The sequence below is a fragment of the Xiphophorus maculatus genome, chromosome 1 (genome assembly GCF_002775205.1).
Source record: "Xiphophorus maculatus strain JP 163 A chromosome 1, X_maculatus-5.0-male, whole genome shotgun sequence".
Classification (NCBI taxonomy): Eukaryota; Metazoa; Chordata; class Actinopteri; order Cyprinodontiformes; family Poeciliidae; genus Xiphophorus; species Xiphophorus maculatus.
The window spans coordinates 22,669,200-22,693,288 of NC_036443.1; the positions used below are offsets into that span (position 1 = coordinate 22,669,200).

A 24,089-nucleotide genomic window follows, 5' to 3' on the forward strand; every position below is an offset into this window, starting at 1 on the left:
GTGTTTTTAGCTGCAATATAAATGGGTTTTTTTTTCTTAAACGATTTTTGTGTAACTTCTACTATTGCCCCATCTGCTGGTTAGTTTTATTAAAACAACTCACTGCACTATTGATGAAACTTTATTAAGAGGAGACAGGCTTTGTAATGCTGTAAAAAGCCCCGTGCTGCAGAGATTGTAAATTACTTCTTTAGTTTTTTACCCTATTTAATTTTCTGAAAATTAAACACTTCTAATTGGATTCTCACTCATTTAAGCTTTAGGAGTAAAAGTCTTTTCTGCAGTTCAAAGATTGTAAACAAGTGGCTCTTTAACTATTGTTCATGCATAATTAATTAGAAAAAGAACACAAGTTTTGCTAATTTAGCTCAGTACAAGTGTAATACTAAACAATCATTTTCAGTTCATTTAATCATTTCTTTTTGCTTTCCATTTTTCCTAATGCAGGTGAAGCCCATCATTGGACCCAGACTGATTGGAGACATGTTTTGAGCTCGACATCTTGGCCACCATGAAAGGATTAGGAGCCAGCCGCAGTCGCCACCTGTCTGACTCATGTGAACCAGCAGGGTGTGCTCAGAAGCCTCTGTGCCCCCTGACGTCTGATCCTCACAGCTCCTTTCTGTTGAGTCCTACAATAAACCACTATGGCACTTTGGACCCACATCTCCATCACTACACTCCCACCAGCCCCACCTCTTTGACCCCTGACTGTCTGCTGCCTTTCAGCCAGGTTCCCAATAGCAGCACCTTCCCTCGTCTGCATTTTACCCCCCACTCTGACCAGCTCGACTGCTCCCAGAGCTGTATCCCTGGCGGGGTAGTAGGGCAAGGGGGCAGGGCCGCTGCTCTGTCCACCTCATTGTCAATGGGTATGGGACTGGGTCTGGGTTTGACTGGTGCTCCCATGATCACCAGTGGATCTGCCACCATATCCTCTGCAGCAGCAGCTAAGATGAACCGATTGCCCTCAAGTCTTTTGGATCAGCTTGAGAGGCACCTGCCCCTGCAGCGAGATGGCTTCAGCACTCTACAGTTTCACAGAGGACGAATGTCTAAGCAGCGCAGTGAGAGCCCCGGTCGGATCCGCCACATCATGCACTCTGTGCAGAAATTGTTCGCCAAATCCCAGTCTTTAGAGAACTCGGGGCTGAAAGGCAGCCTAAATTCAACAGGAGGTGGCGAGGAAGGTGGCAGACCAAGCCGCAGGAGTAAGAGTAAAGACAGGGCTAAGACTGAGGGATCAAAACAGAGACCTAGACCTAATACACTAGGCCTTTGGGGCTCAGATGACGCTCTGGACACTGACACTACCAAAGCTGGCACTATTGCTGTAGGTTACCGCAACCCACTGAGTATGATGACTCTTGGCAGAGCGGTGTCAGATAGCCAGACTGCTCTCAGACATATTCCACAGGGCTATAACACAATTTCTGCACATTCTCTTAAAACCTCAAAAAGCAGCAGCGACCTCAAGTTCCTGGCATGCCCTGCGATGCAGGTCGGAGCCAAGGAAGAGGAGCCAAGAAACAGGGGGAGCAAGGATGACATGTCGGTAAAAAGGGGCACTTGGTCCACGCTCACTCTGAACCAGGCCAGGCAAGTGTTGCAGAAAGGCTCTGCTACTGTCAACAGGACTCTGCTTAAGACAAAGTCATGTCACCAGGACCTGGCACAACAGTTTCTACAGGTAGGAGTTTTCCAACTTACAGAGAAATTTTACACCCTACTCCTTAACCCTGTCCATGTTTTGTCCAGTTACAACTACAAACCTCAATTCTCTAGTAAGTTTATTGTTCATAATGTTTTGTTAAAATTTTTAAAACAATTGGCAGATTTCAGCTACATATCCTTTATAGGTAACATTTATTCACTTGCAGAAAATTGGAGATGAATGTTGCTAACACTATCAGGAAAATAAAGAGTCACTTTATCACACTTAGCTAAAATGAGGAAAACATGAAAGTATTTGTTATACAGGTTCCTCTGGAGGACTGGACCGGAAATTTGGGTCATGGAAGAACCAAGGGAACGGAGATCCCATGTAGGAGGATGCGCAGCGGCAGCTATGTTAAAGCAATGGGAGACCCAGAAGACAGTGAGGAATCTGAGGGAAGCCCCAAACCTTCTCCGAAATCAGCAGCACGTCGCCAGAGCTACCTGAAGGCCACCCAGTCATCCCTGAGTGAACAGCAGCCACCACCACCACCTCGCAAGTGAGCAACTTTAAATAAGTCACACTGAAATTCTGGCTTTGGCTACCATGCTTATCGTTTTCCTTTAGTCTATGTTTTTTCTTTAAATATAAATTACCAGTAAATTATTTTTGTTAACGTTGTTTCCTCAAAGATAAACAGCAGGTGGCAGCATCCCTTCACTAACAACCATCCCATTGTACAACCGCAGCGTTTATTAAAGCGAGTTACAGAGGCTGTGCATGAAGGTGGAGCTGCGATTTAATTAGAGCATATGGGAACAGACATATAGCATCGTTCTGTAAATGGTGTGCTCTACTCCTACACCCACATGGACAGGTCTCGCTGCTACGCTCTCATGCGGGAGGATTTTCTGTGGTCTCCTCTGCAGAGTGCATGCTCTATGCAGCATCTGAGGTCAGTGTGATCCACAGGCAGGCAGTGTGGTGTTCCTTTCACCCTCACCTGCCCTCCCTCTACTACCCACCACCTGTTTTTTGCCCTCACTTGCCTAATATTTTTTCCTTAGTGCCTCAGTATAGGGCCAAAAGTGCCACAGTGCAATAAATAAGCACAAGCATGCATACATAAATATTGAAACGTAATCTGGTAAAACATGCGTCTATTTATTTAAAAAGATATACAAACAAGCTTTTTGAGTTGTATATATATATATATATATATATATACACACGTACATGTTCCTTGACACAATCATCCAGTATAAACTGATTACCTTGATGTTTATTAAATACATATTTTTAAAAAGAAATATTACATAAGATGAACATAAATTGAAAAAACTATTACCTAAATGTATAATAAGCATGAATGAAAAAACAAACCTATGTTCATTACTTTACTACTAATTTATTATATTAACTGTAAAAAAATATTTTCAAATATATATTTATAATTTGAAATAATAATTTGAAAATATAATAAATAGAAAATCCACATTTAAATAATTCTTATGCATTTCATTTATCTATTTTGTTTAGGTGGGGTTTTTTTTAGTGTTGTCTATGTTTTTTAAACGTCTTTATTTTTTGTTTTATTGTGGCATTTTTGGCCCTTGATGTACCAGTACCATCTTTCACCTTGTAGGTACCCTGAAGCTCATGTTTGCACTTGACTTTTAAACTTGCTTCCTCAAGACCTTGATGTAAAAACATGGAAATTAGCTTCATGCAAATCCCTTCAGCATGTGCTGTTGCTTAGTGCACACATTGCCACTAACAGCACCAACCAGCCTTGTAAGCCAGAACAGAGGAAATTGATTTCCAAGCCAATGAAAAAGACTACGGTATTTAACAAACTTTTTTGACAGCTTATAAATTGCTGTTTCCTCTGTGCTGCTTTTTACATGCTAATACATACGGTATCACCATCCACACATTTCAGCAGTATTTAATCTTTCAACACCACAGGGAATTTTTTTAAGATTCTGATTTAAAATATCCCCAGAAAATCATCAATTAAACACAACCTACACTTATTCCACTCTCAAACTCACGTGAGGCTAATAATCAAATTCCCGACCCACAGCTCCCTGCCGTCCCTCAAAGAGCTGCCTACTAATCGGAGCCTTGATAACTTGGACTGCCTGGTTAGCCCTGTGGAGGCTCCTCCTCGCTACAGGAACAGTGATTTCAGCCAATGCTCCGGCACACTGGGCAGAGGCTTGGGCACTCAGGTAGGTCTACAATATGAATAAATGTGTTGCACTCTCTTTTATTTGCGATTACTATTTCTTTCCTTACTACCTACTTAACAGGTAAAAGGTCTGTGTGTAATTATTTTAACATTGCCAAATCTACATAAATTCACATTTCTACCAGCTGTGTAAAATTAGGGCTGACATATACAGTCTCTTGCAAAATTATTCACACCCATAGAATGTAGTGGACAGGGATGGACTGGTATTAGTATCTGATACTAATATTGTTGTAATGGCAGACATCCAATATGTACCTGTATTGTATATATTACATATATTTTCTTTAGATCACTGAAAACTGCATTTCTGTTTCAGTTAAATATCCCACCATCCTCCACTGTCCTCTGTCCCAAAACACATACTCAAACAGCAACAAAATAAAAGTAAATGACTTCTTAATATCAGACAGATACCAATTGATTAATATACCAATATTAATGTTAATGCTAATATATCGTGCATTCCTAGTGGTAGAAAACTAATAATGCACATCCCTCTGAAAACACTATCCCGTGAGACATGGTGTTGACACCAATCTGTGGAGTCACTGGTGAGACATGGCATATTGGTTGGAGATTATGGAAAAATCAACAGTGGTAAAACTTGTTGTAGAACTTGTTAGTGGCTGCAAACATATGAGACTGGTTAAAGGTTCACTTTTCAGAAGGGCAGCAACACCAAACATACAGCCCTAGCTACAACACAATGGTTGAGATCATAGCATATTCATGTCACAATGGTCCAGTCCAAGTATAGGTTGAAATCAAATTGAGAATATGTGACAACAGTTGAACATGAATGTTGGTAGACTGTCCATACATCTTAACCATAGCAATTTTGCAAAGAAAAACTGTTGCAAAAGAAGTGTATCAGCAACGGCAACGTAAGGTGATTCTACAAAGTGTTGACTTAGGAGGGTGGGTGGAAATACAAGCCACACTTTTCAGATTCAAAATGTAAAACCTCAAGTCATATATCTTTCACTTAAAATGTTTGCAATACTTTCTTTTGTTCTAGTGCATAAAATATAAATACTATACAAGATTGTAATGTGACAAAATGTACAAACATTCAAGATATATGATTATTGTTTCAGTTAGATACTAGTATTCAAACACCCAATAGTTTTTGAATATGCCCAATAATAAAAGTGCTCAAAGAACATTTGCAGATTGTTAAAATATATTACCTGGATAACTGGAAAACTTCATCCAGAATTTGACTTGAATGCTGAACCACCTAATATGATAAGTTGAAGCAAAAATAGAACTGCAGAGAAGCAAAGACGCTGCTATATTTGGACATGTTTTGCATAAACTAGGCAATGATTGAAAGAATCAGGTTATCCTGAGATTAAGGTAAAGTCAGTCATACTATGTTATTTTTTTATATACATCTGAATAAATGTGAAGTCAAATGTTATTAGGGATTTCATTATCTCCCCTCCAAAAAAAAATCCTACAAGTTATTTATTTATGTTACTGAAATTCTTTGCATAGACAAAAGAATATTTTTAAAGCCTTAGCATAGCTCCAGATATCTCAACTTGTTCTCACAATGAAAGAAAAGCTATTTTTAGGAGAACATGAAATGAAATCATTTTATTTCATCTTTAACCTTACCAACAACAAAATGACTATTTCTCTATAAGAGAGAGTATTTAAAGTGAAGTTCTATTAAAAGGTGATAAGCAGATGTCTTTCCTCACACAGATAAATCTCATCATGTCATTCATTTTGCACACCTCCTGTAGGTGCCAATGCATCAACATTTATCTTTCTGTGTAAAACATACCGAGAACAGAACATGTAAAGCATTTCTGGTCCGAGTAGCTCACTGTTATAAAAGTAAGACAGCGTAAAAATCAACAATATAGTGTTTACCAAAATCATTATGATTATTTTTGTATCTTTACAATGCTTTACTTTTTTTATATATAAAACTGCTACTTTGCCTGGAAATCCTTAACTTGTTTCATTCTCAGTATACATTTGACATAGGAAGGTAATCGATGCAGCATCACTTTCTACCTTCATTTCCTTTGGAAATAATACTCAAAATCTCTGCAAATAACCATCCAATCCAAATGTGAGGACAGTTTAAGGGATAAAATAAAATTAATTCCATTCACACTAAATAGTAATTTGGAAATAGAAGTTCCTTTAGGAAGAAGAAGCCTTCCTTGGTCTTGGCACCCTTAAGGCTAGCTATTAGCTTCAGGCACAACTAACTACTAAATAAACATACTAAGAGAATTATTTACTGCCACCAAGATATTAACTGATTATAACCTTTTAACAAAGCCTCTTTTTAAAAAGTCTGCATTATCCTGTTATGTTTTAAATCTGTGATAGTTTAAATGACATAATGCAGACTACAGCAAGATTACCCTAAATACTAATGGTTAGAAATAGGAAATACTATGTAATTTTATAATATTTTCCTTCTCCTTCGGTTAAATTTTAAACTCAGATTTATTTTTTGTCCTCAGTGTAGGTGACTCAAGTCATACACTCAGAATCACTCATTTATTTCACCCACATACAATTATATCTAGCACGAATAGTGAACTTTAAAAAAAAATATTAAGATTTTTCTACAAAATGTAAAGATTATGCTTCACCTATGTGAAAACCTTTTTTCAGCGACTTATCTTTATGTTAGTTCGGGACCCCCCAGTCCCACTCCCACCCCCATGTGAGCATAAATCTGCCTATGTATGGTTGTTAGCTTGCCCTCTGCCCTCAGTGCGTCAGCCTGCACACGTTCTTTCAGGTATTCGCTCAGGGCTGTGGACACTCGTTACCATACTGTGAGGGGGAATCAAAGGCAGTCGAGGCTCTGGATCTGCCTGCTCCCACGTGCTTCCGTTCTCGCAGTCACAGTTACCTGCGGGCAATCCAGGCGGGCTGTTCCCAGGATGAAGACACAACTTCAGTGGACTCAGAGACACCACCGCCCACCGCTGTAGGCTACAGCTACAGCTCCAACACAAGTGAGTACCACTTGGAGGAGGATCTTTAAGTGCAGTAGTCCTGTGTTAAGAAAAAAACAGGCTTCTTGTGCGTGATCCCATTTGGCAATTTACACAGTAATTGCATACACGCACAATGCAAATTATTTGCATTGTTAATATAGGATGAAAAAATAAGTTTGTGTTAAGCTGCATGATAGAATGAGGGTTCAACTTCTTTAAATAATAAAGCTTACAGTAAAAGAATGTAAAAAGCTGCAATGTATCTGAAGTCAATATTAGTTTTCTGCATTCTCCTAAACGAAAGTTGTGGCAGCTCTCAGTTATGACATCTGTCTATTTATATATATTTCTGTACAACACCATCTGAGTGGTACCTCACAGCTGACTTATAAGATCACGATTGAATCATCATGGCCCTTTACCAAGGCTAACTAATACAGCACCTTCTGAAAGTCTACTAGCCTTATGAAAGTCTACTTGTTGACGTCAGTTAAGAATTACACCAACTGGGAGCAGCAGTGTTTGCAGATGACAACTTCACCCTTTGAATCGCATCAAGCTGTATGCCAAGAATGAGCATTACATCGACAAACTGGCTCACCTAACAACGACATTCACCTTGGACACTGAAACATAAATTCGAGTTGGTCAAATGTTATCTAATTCGGTAAGATGATTATAACAGAAAGGGTTGAATGACTAGAATTAAACATACCAGATGTTCAAGATCCCACAGATGAATAGACACAGTGGTGGACCTGCAAGAAATTCAGCATGTAAGCATGCATCTAAAAAATCACCTGAAAGGACACACACACACACATACACCCCGTCAGTCATCAGATACCCTGTTAGAATAATATCATGACCAAAAAAAGATCAAATCCACCTCTACCAAGACAAGGAAGCTGCTCATGATGCATAGAGGGTTTCATTCATCAACGTCCATCACCCTGACATACCAAGTGGAAGAAGGAAGCTAACTAGTGAGAGCAGAAATATGATCCTGATGTCAAACCCTATATGAAAGATGACCATAATGTACCATCATGCATATTATCGTCATGATATTAAGATAATGTACAAGAAATACTTATTAAAATATTTATTAAATATTTATTTAAAATGTATTAAAATATTTCTTATTTTATTTATATTCAAATAAAAACGTTGAAAAATATTTTTACGTTTTTCAGATTGTAGATTACTTGGTTTTGCAGTAACCACGGATGGTTTTCACAATTCATCTTTCACAACGATTCCCATGTTTATTTATATATTTTTGATACAATGCAACAGAAATGGCTCAAATCAAGAGTTGCTTTGTTGTCCGAGGTAACAATAGACCACAATAGCCTGGATCCGAGGTTGTTTTTCTTGCGTCTAGACTAGATTCAGTTCCCGCGGCGTCGCTCTCGAAATGCAACGCACCTACCCTTAACAAGCTCACACACAGAACGTAACGCTGACGCGTAAGCCAATCACCTTCATCTTCGATGACCTCGAGCTTCGCCTCTATCCAATCGTTGTCGGACATCAGCCGCCAACAGCGTGGACTCCAATCGTCAGCGTTAAGGGCGTGCACCACAAATCTTTTCTTTACACCGTCGTTGTGTATCCAACAGCGGGGCACCGTCTACCGTCTGTCTGTTGCTGATGAATGAACAGAAAATAAGGATTTCAGAGCTACCAACAGCACAGTAAGATTTTATGTAATTTATCACTACTAACCGTTACTGTTCGGTCTGTTACTTGTTGTCGACTGTCTAGCAACAGCAAGCTAACCCGAGCTAACGTTGATGGTGTTGGTAGCTAGCTACTGTGGATGAAGAAAGCGGTTAGGATTAGAAAAACGAGGATCGTTTGTGTGCGGCAGGCGAGGCTGAGAGGTAGTAACGTGGCTGCTACTGGCAAGAGTAATGGCAGTGAGACTAAAAGCCTTCTCTTTGTGGTTTCCACGCCCGTATCATATCACATAATGCCTCGGGCCATTACACCGTTAAATGCCCGGTGTGGGTAGCACGCTGCGGCGAGCATCTCTCGGCTAACAGTGAAAGCTAACCGGCGGAGCTGTCGTGTGAACTCTCCGGGTATGGACATGGCAGTCATCCAGGAAAATTAATAATCAATCCGTTTATTATAGCAGTCACACTGCACTACCTGGTTTAGTTTGAGGAAATGGATTATCTTTATTCAACGCTGTTCAATTACGACTGAACTATCATCCAAAGTAACGGGAAAAAAATATCCGGAATAACAGGAAACAGCTTCAGGGTTATTTTACTGGATATTCGTTTCATCCCAGCTTTTTCCTTTTTGAGTTAAGAATAGATTTTAGGTTAAGTTAATCGCTTTTTCCGATACGTTTAGTGTAATTATATGACAGTGATGTTTCCAATGACACGAAGGGAAGCCACGGCTGCATTTTGTTGTATTCATCAGTTAATCTCTGTTCAAAATCCAAACTGCATGGTACTTCATTTTATTTCCATTTAGCAAGTAACGTTCTGTTTTCTGTTTTGGGGGTTTTATAATCAAAAGTAGACATAAGTATTTATTAATTCTACATGATATCTCATTTAGGGTGAGTAGATGCAGTGACTAATTTGAGCATAAACATTTAAAGACTTCAATTCAGCTGCTGACACCAGTTGAGTGACTTTGGGTTTACAATAAAGATTAATTGATTATTCTTTCCCAGGCCAGTAGTCTGTACTACGGAACTTTTGCTGATGTTGATTATTCCTCGCTCCTACTATGACATTTAAGAGGATTTTTTTTAAATTATCTATGTTCTCTAACACAGGTAGTAGGTTTGAGTTTTTAGATTTGACTCATTTTATTGATAGAGGGAAAACTTTCCCACAGCCATTCAGGGGGAAATCGTCCAATTCTGGTCTCTGGCTGATCGATTTGTGCATCTATTGTTTAGAGACGTGTGCCGTTTCCATGTAGCAGCTACATTCTAGTCAGTTTATAGGAACACAATCGATAATTCATCTGATTACTGTACTGTAGTGCAATTTAGCTGTTAAGACTCTTCAGAGGGCTTTTAAGGAAAATCACCTTTAAACAAGCTGGTGTGTGCATCAAAACTCCACATCCACACTGAAACAAGATTATTTTACATTTGTGGAGACGGGCTAAAATACTAGACATGTAACAAGGCTGCTGGACGTCATGAAATCAGGTTTGAAGCTTCGTTGTGGTTACAGGGTGTGTTCATGTTAATCCAGAGCCTGCCTGTGTATTACCATGGATAGACTGTGCGTCATCCTCCACAGTTTTACACCCTCTTCCTCCCAGACTCATTGATGAGGTAATCTCTAAACTGAATGGGCAAACCAACTGTAGTTTCAGCTGCAGATGTCTTAGTGATGAGCATCATGCCAGTAGCTGTGTACAGGAAGGAGTCATCCTTTTCCAGCACTAATGGCATGTAGAAGAATTCCAGGCAGCCTGATCATTTTGCATCCAAATATAGCTTTTAGCTGTGATGCAAGCATTTATTGAGAAACAAATGTCATAGTTACTATACCAGAAGGCATAAGATTATGTATGAGACATTCTTAATAAATTAACATAAGACAAAACATGGACTGGTATGATCATCATGTACTTCAGTTGAGATTTCTGTGACAGATGAATGAAATAAAAATGTACAGATGTCCTAATCATTACGGACATGTAAGACCTAATCCATATGTAGCCAGATATCTGGGAAACCAAATAGATTTTAATGCAATTTGGCCATTTATCCACATGTAAACTCTGTTTAATATGAAAAAAAAAGATTAATAAGAACTCAGACCAAAGTGGAGATTTGAGAAGTCTCCTTATTTGTGTTTGCATGTGGACATTTTAAACTGGTGATTTAGAGGTCCACACATCACAGTCTGTGTGGCCATTGTTATTGTTTGGCCATGCAGTTGAGGAAAAGTAGCTGCTGAGGTACTGATTTTTATGTCGGTCCAGACGCTTTTTGCTTGTTCTCGCCAGCTGCTTTAATTTGACAAGTTGCAAAGGAGAACAAATGCTTGGAGGTCAGCTGCATTACACCAGACATTCCTCCCAATACGGAGGTACAGTTCTGTTCAACATCTTCAAACTTGGTTTGATACATTCGACATCGTCTTGTGTTTTATGAACTTAATATATTCCAGCATTGTATTTAAAAGTAGTTAACCTCTCTGTCTGTTCACACAAATGAACCTCCTAGGGATAGTCATCCCCAACAGGAAGTTGTGGTTGTTTTGAAGGATTGTGATTGGCTGACAGGTTTTATCTTTGCCCTACACTGCCCCCTATTGGTTTGGCATGTTTAAAACAATTCTCCCGTGTGTATATTTTTTAAAATGTTGTGGCGGAAATCTTCATTTTTATAAAGACCCGGGTGTATGAAACCCAAGATTTAACCTTTTGCAGCTTTCTATTATATCATGGTGTAGGGTTAAACTCTGAAGCATTTTTAAAAGGGAGATTTTATTTTTAAAGGTTAGTTTATTTTGCACATAATATGTTTTATTTAAAACATGCTCTTTAACACCCTGTAAAATCATTTACTGTTCTGCTGAACCACAGCAGTTTTATATTTGTGAAACTTGAATAAAAGTTTCACAAATATACACAGCATCCTAGATTAATTTTTTTTCATTATGAAAATGACACAGTATCATGTTAACTAAAAATTCAAACCAAATCTGTATAAAGTTGTCTTAATTGCTGTCATTTAGAAAAGCACCAGACTGCTCATTAAAAAATATTGAGTACTATGCTAATATTGTACATATTAATTTTTGGATTTGACGTATAAACAAGAGAACAGAATAAATTCAGTATTGTGTGGAATGTTACTCATTTGCTGTTTTCAATGGAAAACACAAGTACTTTGTCTAAATTGTTATAGGAAGCTGATTTATGATGCAGGCTATCTGAAGCAAAATTAACATTCAAAGGAGAAGTGAGATATGTTCAAATGCTTTAGATGTGTTTGTCTGCCTTTCTCGTAGGTTTACTGTGTATTAACTTTACCATTATATTCATGTGTCACTAAACTGAGGCTTTTCTCAAGTAAAATATGAAAACTAGGCATGACAGTAATGCTATATTCAAGACAGCTGGGAAAAGCACTGATGTGTAACTTTGTCCCATCAAAGGCCTTTTTGCCTGCATTCAATCATTTGATCCTGACCAGTAATTTGAATAAATGCAGTGAAGCGTATTTCAGTGTACTTTTTGTTCCATGTCTTCACCACAGGATTATGTTTTCATCAGACTTTGTATCTGTTCTGGTTGTTTAAGATCATTTTAGAGCCAAAAGCCTTTGAAAATATTTTATTTCTAAAGCAAACTTCTGCAGTTAATGAGTCAGACAAGGCTAAAATATATTTATGCTGCCTCTTTTGTCCTTAATGTACTTCCAGTCTGAAAGTGTCCCTGTTTTAATCTTTTCACCTGATTCCCACGGCCTGTCAGCCTGCAGAGTAAAACAAACAAATGGTGGAAAGAGGCTCGCCTACCACCTTTTCTCATATACTAGGCTCATTCAAATTTTTACTGAGTCACTCCAGCAAGAACCTGCATTACTAAATTTGGTGCTTCAATGGAAACTCATAACCAGTTTTTTTTAAACCTCAAATTCAGTTTTTATTAATTGAAAAAGTATCTAAATAAACTCAGATGTCAGCCTTATTGATTGAATTTCATTTTAAAATATCAACTTAAAGTTATTTTATTCTTTTCAGTAAAGATACATTAATGGAAATGTCAACATCACATGCATACTGAAGTGTTAGGTAGATGTGAGAAGTCCATTAGTAGTGCTCTGATGTCTCTGACCTAACCTGTTTATGGAGTTGGAGTATTATGAAGCAGAGTTGAAATGTGACACAATTTGTTTATTTGATATAGCTGATGTTGGTCGTGTGGAAATATGTATGAATGAAAAAGTATTTGGGCCCCTGAAAAAATAAATTGTAACAAGAACCAACGGTTATAGATTCATTTTGACACAATACTGCAAGTCATGTTTACGTCCGTCATATTCTAGACGTAGCTGTTGTCTGCCTCTAAGTACATCATATTGATTTAAGTGGAGGGGATTATATTACACACCCAAAAGGTGCTCAGCGTTTGAGTTTGAAGAATAATGGTGAGATGTCTTGCAGACTAAAAGGCTGATAAAGGTCCACAGTTTCAGAAGCTGATGTGTGTTTCCCTGATAAAGTGTTTGCTCGTAGACACCAAATGTAACAGTCATTCAAAGTTACTTGGCCACATTCTTCAACAAGAGGAATGTTATCAATCTGTGCTCCAAGTTCTGTATGAGACGCCTCATTCATTTGGAATAAATGTTATCTTGTGTCCTTGAGAAGTGGAGTTTTGTGAGACTAGACTATGACTGCAGACCAGAGAAGCTTGCAGTACTTGAATTGCATGACCTGGATTCCAGAGTCGTGTTTGTGTATGTTAGTGGGATTTAATGAGGGCCTTACTGGTTCTTTGCGTCACTGGCTGCTGATGGAAGTGCAGTTCTCTCAGAATTACAGGGTGTTGGTTTGCTATTTAGATGGAAGCTACTACTGGAGAAAATTACCACAGAATTTTCAATCTTTAGCAAAAGTAATTTAAATTGCCTGGTCAGCTATTTTAAACCAAGTATTTTATCCATTACGTATGTTTTTTAAGACCTGTATTCTGCCAGATGGTTGTGGTATGGTTTGATTCTCTAATGTTCTAGTAATGTTTTGATAATCAACATGTGGTGACATTTGTCCCCCGTCCTCCTAAATGTTACAAGACGAGGGAATTCTGCATCATCTAACACCATCCCTGCTGTTTTTACTCATGAGAGAAAAAAAGGTTATTTTTTCTCCCCCAATCACAATTAATATTTGTGCTAGGGCTAATTCAACAGAGGTCCAGCCAACTGGTGCTAGTCTTGTAATTAGGTCAGTGGAAATCACCTGAGTGGAGTGGCTGTATCTCTAATGATTGTATTAGAAAGACACCTATGACTTTAAGGGCCTTTCACTGGCTAATCAGTATTCCTGGCTACCATTACAGCATGAAGACAAATGTACCCTTCAAGGAAATCAGAAATAAGGTTATTAAAAAGTATAAGTGAGGGGGACGGATACATAAAGCCTCTAAAGCACTGAACATCCCCTGGAGATCCGACACATCCATCATCAAATGGAAGAAATATATGGTTCATGTGCAAGTCTGCCTAGAGGTCATCCTATCAAACTGAGTGACCCTTCAAAAAGGAGACTAGTGAGCGAGAGGTCTGTTACCGAGCAGGTGTGTTCTGGTTTGATATTCTCATAGAATAACCTTTAGTAAATGAGTGTATTAATTAGTCAGGCTGTTTGCTCAGGTAGCTAGCCTGTGCTCTGCTGCCTAACAGACGTGCTGTTCATATTGTGGACTGTAGTTTTGAGACACTATCCTGCTAACCCACTAGGGGGATTGGCAGTACTTGCCAAGAACACATGTTGTCATCCAGGACATGTTACACAGGCTATCATGTCTGCTGCCTGGAAATTAATCTGTGTGCATGTCAAGAGATCACCATCCACAACAACTCTTTGAAGATACTTGGATTATGACACCAAGTTTACATTTGCCATAAAAGAAGTATTTTTGATTTGAATTTAATTGATTCACAATATTTTCTGCTCTTAGTCTAAAAATGTTTCTACATTATCAAATGGCATAAATGCATTGGAAGCATTTCAAAGTACCGGTAATAGAGAAATTTATATATGCTTTACTGAAAATTCAGTTCTATTTTAAAGCATAGATAAGTAAGATCTAGTTTGTCAGTTTTTTTTTTAATCCAATCTCTCTGCTTTCCAACTTCCCTTTCATTCTATTTATACTTTTTAGCAAAACCTTTCATGCTGTGGGTAACGCAAAATCCAAAATGATGTCTAACTCTTTTTTTAATTAATGCACATAGGTCTTAGATTTGTGTCTGTCAGTCTGTGGTCATGAAAGAAGGCTGTTAACAGGCAAGTCAGAAGAAACTCCCTAGAGCTTAAAGCATATAAAGGTGTGGCATGTAAGAGCAGATCCCAAGAGACACACTGACATCAGTGAAACACAACCATCAGTACAAACTCATCTCAGAGAAGCACAGAGGTAGCAGTCAGTACTACTTCATAAATGCAGTAATAAAGGCAAAGCATAGGTTAGTTTTTTCAAGTGAGACATGCTAACGGTTTTAACTTTTGGCCCTTCATATCTCCCATATGTCCAAACTGTGTGCAGAACCAATCAATAAATTTGAATATTAATGAAATGTCCCCTATTTCAATGTCACTTAATGAAGCACTTTATATGTATCGATTGCACTCAGATTTATACAAGATTTTATTTCTATTAATGAGAATTTTCCACATACAGCTAATAAAATCATGACATTTAAGATTTGAATATTACATCAGACTAATAAAAAAATGTAATACAGAAATGTGGTGCTATGCCAAGTATGTGTAATGCCTTCTTGGTTATTTTTCAAAAGGTACTTTCAATCTGACTGACGAGCCTCATTGAAACACATTTTAATTTATTAAATCTAACTGTATAAGTTTAATTTTGCGAATTATTTTTAACTCTGAAAAAGATAAGAGCTTTTTTTTTAAATTTACGCTTTCTTTTTTTTTCTTGTCTCTTGTGAACAAACAGTCAGCAATAGAAAGGCTCCACCACCAGTCCCACCTCGCTCCACTTCAAAGCCCCTCATCTCTGTGACGTTGCAGAGCAGCACTGAGTCGGCCCAAGACACATACCTTGACCAACAAGACCGGGGCAGCGAAGTCAACAGCCAATCGGGGCGCAGCAACTCATCCGACAGTCTCTGTAGCATACGTACGGGCAGCCTGTTGAAGAGAATCCAGCCCCCAAAACCCCTCATCTCAATCATAAGCCCTGCACTCGCTGCAGGCTCTGGGCCCCCGGTTCCTGCCCCCCGTGACCTCTCCTCCACCACTGTTGCGACCACCACCATCTCAACATCTACTCAGTCCCAAAATGACACCGTGAGCCCTGGTGCCAGCCTAGAGCAGCCTCCAACGGCACCCAAGAGGAAGCTCTCCTCTATTGGAATCCAGGTAAGCCTGCTTTGGTTTTCCACATACAAACTTGGAAGCCTTTGGAGCTACAATCCTCTAAGGTTTTAATGTTGTTGTTATCTTAGGTGGATTGTATTCTTCCAGTCCCAAGAGAGGAGCCCTTACCTCTGACTGCACCTTTAAAGTTTCAGTCGATTGGCGTTCAAGTTGAGAACGGCAGGCCGTAAGTAGCGTTGAATATATTTGATAATTACAAATATACAAACAAGTATTATCATTCTTTCTATCCTTCTTGCTGTGATTGGTCAATAATTATTTCCGTTCAGAAGTGACATCACACTGAGTGTGACAGCCGTTTCTGAACTCTGTACTACTCCCAAACATTTTTTTTGAGGCTCCACCTTTTTACTTTATTAGGCTTGCTTTCTTCCTTCCATCAGAACTGTATGTTTACACATGCAAACAGATATCTCAGCCCTCCATCTACAGTCAGTTTAGTCTTTTTTTATTTATATGTTAGACTCTTTCCAGGGTGTTTTAGTTCCATATAAACATTTGGTTTTGCCAGAGCATTTTCTTTGTCCAGAAATAAACTATTGGGAAATCTTTAGCGTAATTAGTTTATTATTCTCATGAAGAGCTGGATTCTCTAACATTGTGAATGCAGCAGTGTGCCAGTTGATAATTTAAACCTTGTGACTGTGTCAAACGACTGCTAACCCTTAATCTCTTTAAGGTAATGAGGGCATCACTAAAACTGGATTTGATTTCCTCTTGATGATTGTAAAATATCTGATCTGTTCAAGCTGTGAGGAGCATTATAGTTTCCAGTTTGGCCTCACATCTCCACTGTTTATAAATGATAATTCAGGATGCTGAATGTGACTGTTGCTCTAATAGCAATTCTTTCATTATTTCAAACTTGATGAAAACATAAGCATCTTGTGAGATCACAATAACTGTCCCAGTGAAAACACATTTCCACTGAACAGTAAGCACTTTAAAGTTCAGAGATCTTACTTTGAGAATTTATTATATTTTTATTTTTCTAATTTAATCAGGTTATCATTAATAGAACAGCCTAACACAACTTTGAAATTGTAAATGATAAACATCACCAGGACCTGATAAAGTCTACGCATCTGCTGTAGAAGCTTGAGTGAGCAGCTGAAATGCCTCAGTAGGAAATAGTTGTCTTTTAAATAGCTCCTTAAAGTTTTGTGCTTCCACTGACTTCATTTTTAGATAATGGTCAAGTAGATTTTATCTGATTCCTGGCACAAACCAGTTTCTTACATAATTTGGAGTGAATCGCATCCTAGAAACGGCACCGATTAACATTAACACCTGGTCATTGTTGGCGTACTGTCACAGAATTCTGATGCTGAGTAGTATGTTAACCTTTTTATTTTTATTTCTCCATGAACACCTATGTACAGTATGTGTGTAAGTAGTGTATTTCCAGCCTCTATTCCCCCATAGCTAAGCTTTACTGATAGTTCATCTTGGTTGTTGGTGATTCTGGCAGTTAGCTTTGCAGCAAAACAAACCTCTGATTGATTTCTCTTTTCTCTTAATTTGACTTTACTGAGCGGAACCTAGAGTGAAGCTGGCCATTGTAATATGTTCTGTTCCGAGTAATTTTGCTGTAATCTTATTTGACTGCTTGCTGCTTTTTCTCCTGCCTGTTGTATCAGATGACAGCAGTTTCATAAACATTAATGCTTCGTAGTACATTTCTTTCCAGATTTCCTACTGTCTTGTCCCGTATGTCATGTCTTTTTTGGGCTCTTAATGCCTCATTATTTTGGATTCTAATGCAGTCTGTCCTCAAACTCATAGTATGGGTCCAAAGTCCAATTATCTTCTTTAGGTTTGTCAGAAGCTGATGTTTTTGTTCATATCTCTGCAGTCTCAGTCGGGATAACAGCATGGCCTCCAGACAAAATACAGAGGCTGAGTCTCAGCCGCAGGATGCCACACCCACAGAAAACGCAACCAATTGCACCAACAGCCAGACTCTGAATAGCACCACAACTAACGGACAAGACAAAGCCATGGAACAGCATCACCTTAAACACACGTCGGCACCATCAAGGACATCCAGCTTGCCTCCCGAGACTCTGGATCCAGCTTTAGACCCCTCCTCCCTGCCGCCTCCAGACCCCAGCCTCGAGTCTGAGAACTGCAGCTCCCAGGGAGACGGTGTGCACTCCAGTACGCCAGCGTGCCTCCGAGACGGGAACTGGTTCCTGAAGCTTCTGCAGGCAGAAACAGGCCGCATGGAGGGCTGGTGTCAACAGATGGAGCAGGAGACCAAAGACAACAATCTCTCAGAGGAGGGTAAGTGAACATCAAAACATTTAGCCCCAGTCGACTTTTGAATGTCTGCCATCTTCATGAATTACAACATGCATTAGAGCTGCATAATGTAATATGAATATATAGTCATAGCATTATTACTGCATGCACAATTTGTATTGCAAAGGATGATTTGGCCAAAATCTTCCAAGTGCTTTGAACTTGCATTTTTCATGCTAATGTTTAGTGAGGTGGGCAGAGTCTACAGCTTATATGACTGTTGGCTTTAATCCATTTCCTTTTGGTTTTCATGGCAACATTTGATTCTGTTTTACCTCTTCTGTACGTACTTTATTCATATATCCATACTAAGTTTTTTTTTCTGTCCTTGCTTTTTAAAGCAAGGACAAATTTCACAGACTTCTGTAGTTTGTCTGAAATGTGTTTGCGTTTGTTGAGTTAAAGCAGTGCATCCATTACTGCCATTAACTCAACTACTGCAGACCATTAAAGTGGGTGTAAACTCTGCTTTAGATGGTTTAACTCCACTGCAGTCATGTGATGTTTTCATCTTCCAGAATACGAAGCAGGCTGTCAGACCAGTCAATATCTACTTTCTGAAATATAAATGAGGGAAGACAATGAGCAGTAAAAGGCTTTTCAAATAGTCATTCTTTCTGTTCTGAGACATTCGATAATGAGTTCCCATTTACATGCAAATACAGGGAATAAAATTACTGAATTAGAAGCAAAACATATAGTGAATGAAGGGCTTGTAAAAAAGCTGTTTAGTGTGACAAGACGAACAAACATTGCTCATAATTTTACATCTTGTGCGAAGTGTAAAGACGTGTTGTGTGTCTTTCCCAATTTCAGTGTTGGGGACAATCCGTAGTGCAGTAGGGAGTGCTCAGCTTCTCATTTCACAGAAGTTTGAGCAGTTCAGAGGCCTCTGCAACGAGAATCTGGTGAGTAGTTTTATTACACCCTCAGTATTTCTCTGCAGATTAATGCTACCCTATTTACAGGGTAGATATTCTCATTATTGTGCGATTTACTTGCCAGTTTGGTCAGACTTGTAGCTCACAATAGTTGCATTTGCAGTCACTCTTTCATTTGGCTCACGTGAAAAAAAAAAAAAAAAGAGATTTCTGCTAATTAAAATTTTTATGGCTAAATATCAGTGCTTTTGTACTGAAGGAGGATATATAAAGAGGTAAAAGTGGCATTGGAGGAAATAGCTTTTTACCTGACAAACTTTATGCTCACAAACATCTCGATTCCCTGATCAAGCATAAGGGCTGATTCAGTCAATGTTCTGTGTTTAAATGGCCACATGTTTATAAATTATTCCTGTTTTTAATGAAGAAAACCGTCTGTCCTCTGCACAACAATAGTCTATTAGGCTGCATAGAGGAAAAAGATGAAGTTAATGACAATCATCTCTTAAGCTTTCAGTTTTAAGAGACATGTGGAACCATGCTTTCTTTATTCCTTTTTGTTTTAGTTTTGTAATTGTATTGTATATAATTACAGACATACTGCTGTATTTACATCCTTTTTTTAATTTATAGGTTTTGTGACTCTAAAATTTGGTAATTGCCCTATAAATTTAAACTGATCCATCAACTTTCATTTTGTGTGTGATATGATTCCTGCTGTACTGATGACTTGTATATTCATCAGAACAAAGTTTTCTATTCCTATTTTACATATGGTGAGGATGTGTTTTCTCTTGGTCTAGTAGTTTAGCATTAACAAAGAAAAGTCAAATATTTCCTTCAATTTCTGATTTAATAAAATTTTTTAAATGGATTTTTATTTTTATTTTTTTTTTTCAAAAAATAGAACTTGAATGCCAACCCAAGACCAACGGCACAAGACCTTGCAGGCTTCTGGGATCTGCTGCAGCTCTCAATAGAAGACATCAGCATGAAATTCGATGAGCTCTACCAACTAAAAGCAAACAACTGGCAACTTCCAGAGAAGCCAGAGAAGAAGGTGATTTCTGTCAGACTAATGTACAACAATTACACATACATAGTCATTATATAAATAACAATGAGAACAATGTTTAGTACTATTGTTACTGTTAATCATCAAATTGCTACCTTAAATAAGGTCCAATTTTTTACTGATTGCTTTGTTTTCAACTTTGAGATTATTACTACTTTTTAATTATCATTATGACTTGATGTGTCTTCATTTAGTTTCCCTCACATTCCTCTACCTGTAACATGATTTTCTCAGGATGAAAACAAGCAGCTTCCATCATCTGTGCCAAAGAAGCCGTCCAAGCCACGGCTGTCAACAGGGAAGGACAGGAGCGTGGACTCTGCTGTGGACAAGCAGCGGCAGGAAGCCAGAAAACGTTTGATGGCAGCGAAAAAGGCGGCGTCAGTACGACAGAACTCCGCCACGGAAAGTGCTGACAGCATCGAAATCTACGTCCCCGAAGCCCAGACCCGCCTCTGAGAACAAGCCACCACCGATGATGAAACAAAATCCTGACTAGTTTTCAGATACTTGTTGACACAGAAACACAGTTGTGAGATGAACACACACACACACACACACGCGTGTATGACGGATGCACAGAGGCCGATCTGCTTTAGCAGCGTGGCTGATGGATAAAAGACGTGAGGATCACAGGGCACTGTAATATTCCAGGTCGTGATCTGGCCGCCTTGGGACAGAAAAAACCTTCACAGATGTTTAATACTATTGTTCTCATTGTTATTGTTGATATTATAATTATCTCCTAAAATATTTCAAGACTGTCTTTAATTGTGCGAGTGTCTTGGATTAGGACATCATGTACCTTGTGAACTGAAAAATCTTGGTATCCCAGAAGTTTACGTTCTAGAAAAAAAAATAAAAACCCTCACTGCTGAGTCTACCGGCAAATTGTGGCTGTGCGGTTTACGAGCTGAGCTACCATCCACACACACACTCAGGACACACATGCAGGTGTACTCACTGTCCACAGAGTCTTCCTGTTCTCTCTTTGTATTTGGCGTGTGGTGCAAGCTCTTTACTGTGTGAGGAATACAAGATGGCGTTTGAACCGAAGAGAACAAGAGGAAGGCAGTAGCATATATTATAAATAACACACTATTACAATGTTAATTTTGTAAATGCTGTATACCAGAATAATTGTTAGAAAGAGGTCAGTGTTAAGCACCAAGTTAGTTTTTTATAAATCGAGTACATTTACTGTCATGATATATTAGCGCTTGATGCAATCATTCACTTCATCTTTTTCCTCTGTTCCTCCCTTTCACAAACATTCATCTGAAGCTGTCGATCAATATCCAATCTTATGTTGATTTTTGAGCAAGGGATTTATGGAAAGACTGCTTAATCATCTATAGTGGAATGTATGAACTTATGACTTGGTCACCGCACTTTCAGTTCACGACAGATCAAGTTCGGCCACCTTTTATGTTTTCCTAATCATTCTAACTTTTCACTGCATCCCAATGGGATGTGGGGGACCAAGACATTCACCTCTCAATGTGGCGTTCCCGTTCAACCAAGCCGCAGCGTGAGGTGGGGAGGGTGAAGGGAGGGTTACTCACTCCTGGTAAGGAATCAAAATAGGAAAGCAATAATTCAGACCAATGCAAGTTGCAGGTGTCCATTCTTAAATTGTTTCTTAATGTGAAGGACAAAAAAAGTGAACTGTACTGTTGGAATGAAAAATCTCAGGTTGAACACTTGATAGTAAAACCACTATACATTGAATATTTGCTATATAAGCTTAAAACATTTGGCCAAATGCTCTGAACCTTTCGAAAACACTTCTTATGCATCCGGACATAGTAATTGTTCCTCTAAGAGATTCTCCTCCCTCTCCCAAGTGTGGTGCAGTTTTGTACAGTCTTAATATGACGAATGACATGTCTGTCTTCTCATTTGTTGCATCATGATTTTTTTATTTTATTTAATTTTTTTTAGAATCAAACCGAGGTACAACTGTTTTACTTTAAGTTTTAATGTAATTTGACGTATTTTTTGACTTTCATTTTTAATATAAATTACATAAACATGTAATTTTAACAAATGTTTGAAATGCAAGAAAATTTCTACTCTGCCAAGTTAGCAACTCTCATTTCAGTTTCATTTGATCACTTTATTTAAATTTTTATTTAAATGTTTTAAGTTCAACTGCAATTTTTTTTTCATGTGTTTTGCCTCATGTGACATGTCATGTCTTATAGATTTTAATTAGAATATTTTTTTCAAAACAATAAATTTGAGAACTTTATGATTGGAGCTGGACTTTGCAAATGATCCTTCAGACATACAGGTAGAGAGGGGCAAAAGTGCTACAATTCACCAAATAGATTTTTTTAAAAATGTTTATGTAGTATGTGATTGCTTAAAAATGAGATGATTACATGAAACAAGTTCAAAATAGATTAAATATTTTACTACATCTAAATAAATAAATATGAATTAATCATTAAGCATCCTATCATTATTTCATTTTACTTGCTCATCCGCAGTAGACCCTAATGCCTGATTGCTTTAATCTGTCTGTGCAGCAGAGAACTACAGAACAATCACCTTGTCTATCATAATTTTGATCATAATTTCATTTTGATTAGTAAATCTGACCAATCAAATAAATTGTTGCAGACAGGATTATAAAATAAGCATAGATGCTTTTTGTAATAAATTCAGTTTTTTAAAACGGTGTTTTTGATATTTTTGCATTTTATAAATTGGAATATTTGTAACTAGAGATACTTTATGTTATGCATTACCAATTTCAATTACATTATCACATATTTCAGGGTTTTTTAAAATAGAATTCTGGCACTTTTGCCCCTCCATTTTTAGGTTGGTAAAGATTGTTTCTCTAAGAGCTGGTTCTCCCCATACTGGTCAGATAATGCGTGACACTCGGAACATGTATTGCTTCTTCTTTGAGTCAGTCATAAATGATCAAGCAAAGGATGTTGAACTGGGAATGCTGATACAGCGCTGCATAATCAGTTCTATTTGTATAACAACAATGGACATGTGCACCTCATTGTCCAAAGAAATCATTAAACATCCCTTTGCTACATGTCCTGGTCATCATTCCTGCTGTCTTTCTTTATTGCACTCATTCATGATCCAATGGTAATATTAGCTGCCAAGTTAATATTACACCTATAGTAAATTCTAAACATTACTGCAGATCTTTTATTGTTACTGTGTAATCTCTGAAAGCATGGCCTTTCTTTAATATAAGATATACAAAGATTCTTACCAGTAAACTTTCAGTGTTCCTTTAACTGGGTCTTGCAAATGATCTGTGTGAGGCATTCAGGGTATGTACTGTGCGTTGGCGTTTATAACTGTGACGAATGGTGGAAAGCCCTTTCTCTCTTTTTTTCATATCATCTTCGAGCCGGATCCCTTTACCTGCCCATACACTGAGAGCAAGACCTCCGATCAGGGATCTTTAGACAGTTTACCAGTACTTCCCGAGTTTCAAAGGGCTACAAAATGGACAAACGTTGACCGGAAGGTGCAACTCTGGAGGTGCATTTTGCTAATGTGCTTTTCAGCCACCATGAGTGAGGCAATATTTTTCCGGCTATGTGAGGAATCTGTTTATTGTGGCTGCTGGATGGACTGAAACACATAATCATTAAATAAACATTCTTACTGGAGAACCTATCCTTAGTGGCCTCATCTCCCTGGCCACATGTCTGTCCTCTCAGAGAGCCAGCTAGTCAAATAAGCAAAAACTGTAGTTCCAGAATCTGTTGTACTGGATAATTTTACACGAGAAGCACATATCTTACACATGAAGGGTTGTT

The 24,089-nt window shown here is 38.2% G+C and overlaps 1 protein-coding gene across 3 annotated transcripts in view; it reads left to right on the forward strand.

The window, feature by feature from the left end:
• Positions 1 to 23,350, forward strand: part of LOC102220789 (disks large-associated protein 4-like) — a 99,098-nt gene extending 75,748 nt beyond the window's left edge. For 2 of the 3 annotated variants that reach the window (XM_023336058.1, XM_014469767.2), the window contains 11 exons: positions 448 to 1,690; positions 1,981 to 2,216; positions 2,535 to 2,612; positions 3,744 to 3,891; positions 6,691 to 6,910; positions 15,584 to 16,008; positions 16,095 to 16,192; positions 17,882 to 18,312; positions 19,147 to 19,238; positions 20,119 to 20,271; positions 20,521 to 23,350. In XM_023336058.1, coding sequence (XP_023191826.1) covers positions 512 to 1,690; positions 1,981 to 2,216; positions 2,535 to 2,612; positions 3,744 to 3,891; positions 6,691 to 6,910; positions 15,584 to 16,008; positions 16,095 to 16,192; positions 17,882 to 18,312; positions 19,147 to 19,238; positions 20,119 to 20,271; positions 20,521 to 20,745 — 3,285 coding nt within the window. In that variant the 5' untranslated portion in view covers positions 448 to 511 and the 3' untranslated portion in view covers positions 20,746 to 23,350. The remainder of the gene's footprint in view (positions 1 to 447; positions 1,691 to 1,980; positions 2,217 to 2,534; positions 2,613 to 3,743; positions 3,892 to 6,690; positions 6,911 to 15,583; positions 16,009 to 16,094; positions 16,193 to 17,881; positions 18,313 to 19,146; positions 19,239 to 20,118; positions 20,272 to 20,520) is intronic. The other variant, XM_023336063.1, reaches the window with a different exon arrangement.
• Positions 23,351 to 24,089: the final 739 nt, after the last annotated feature.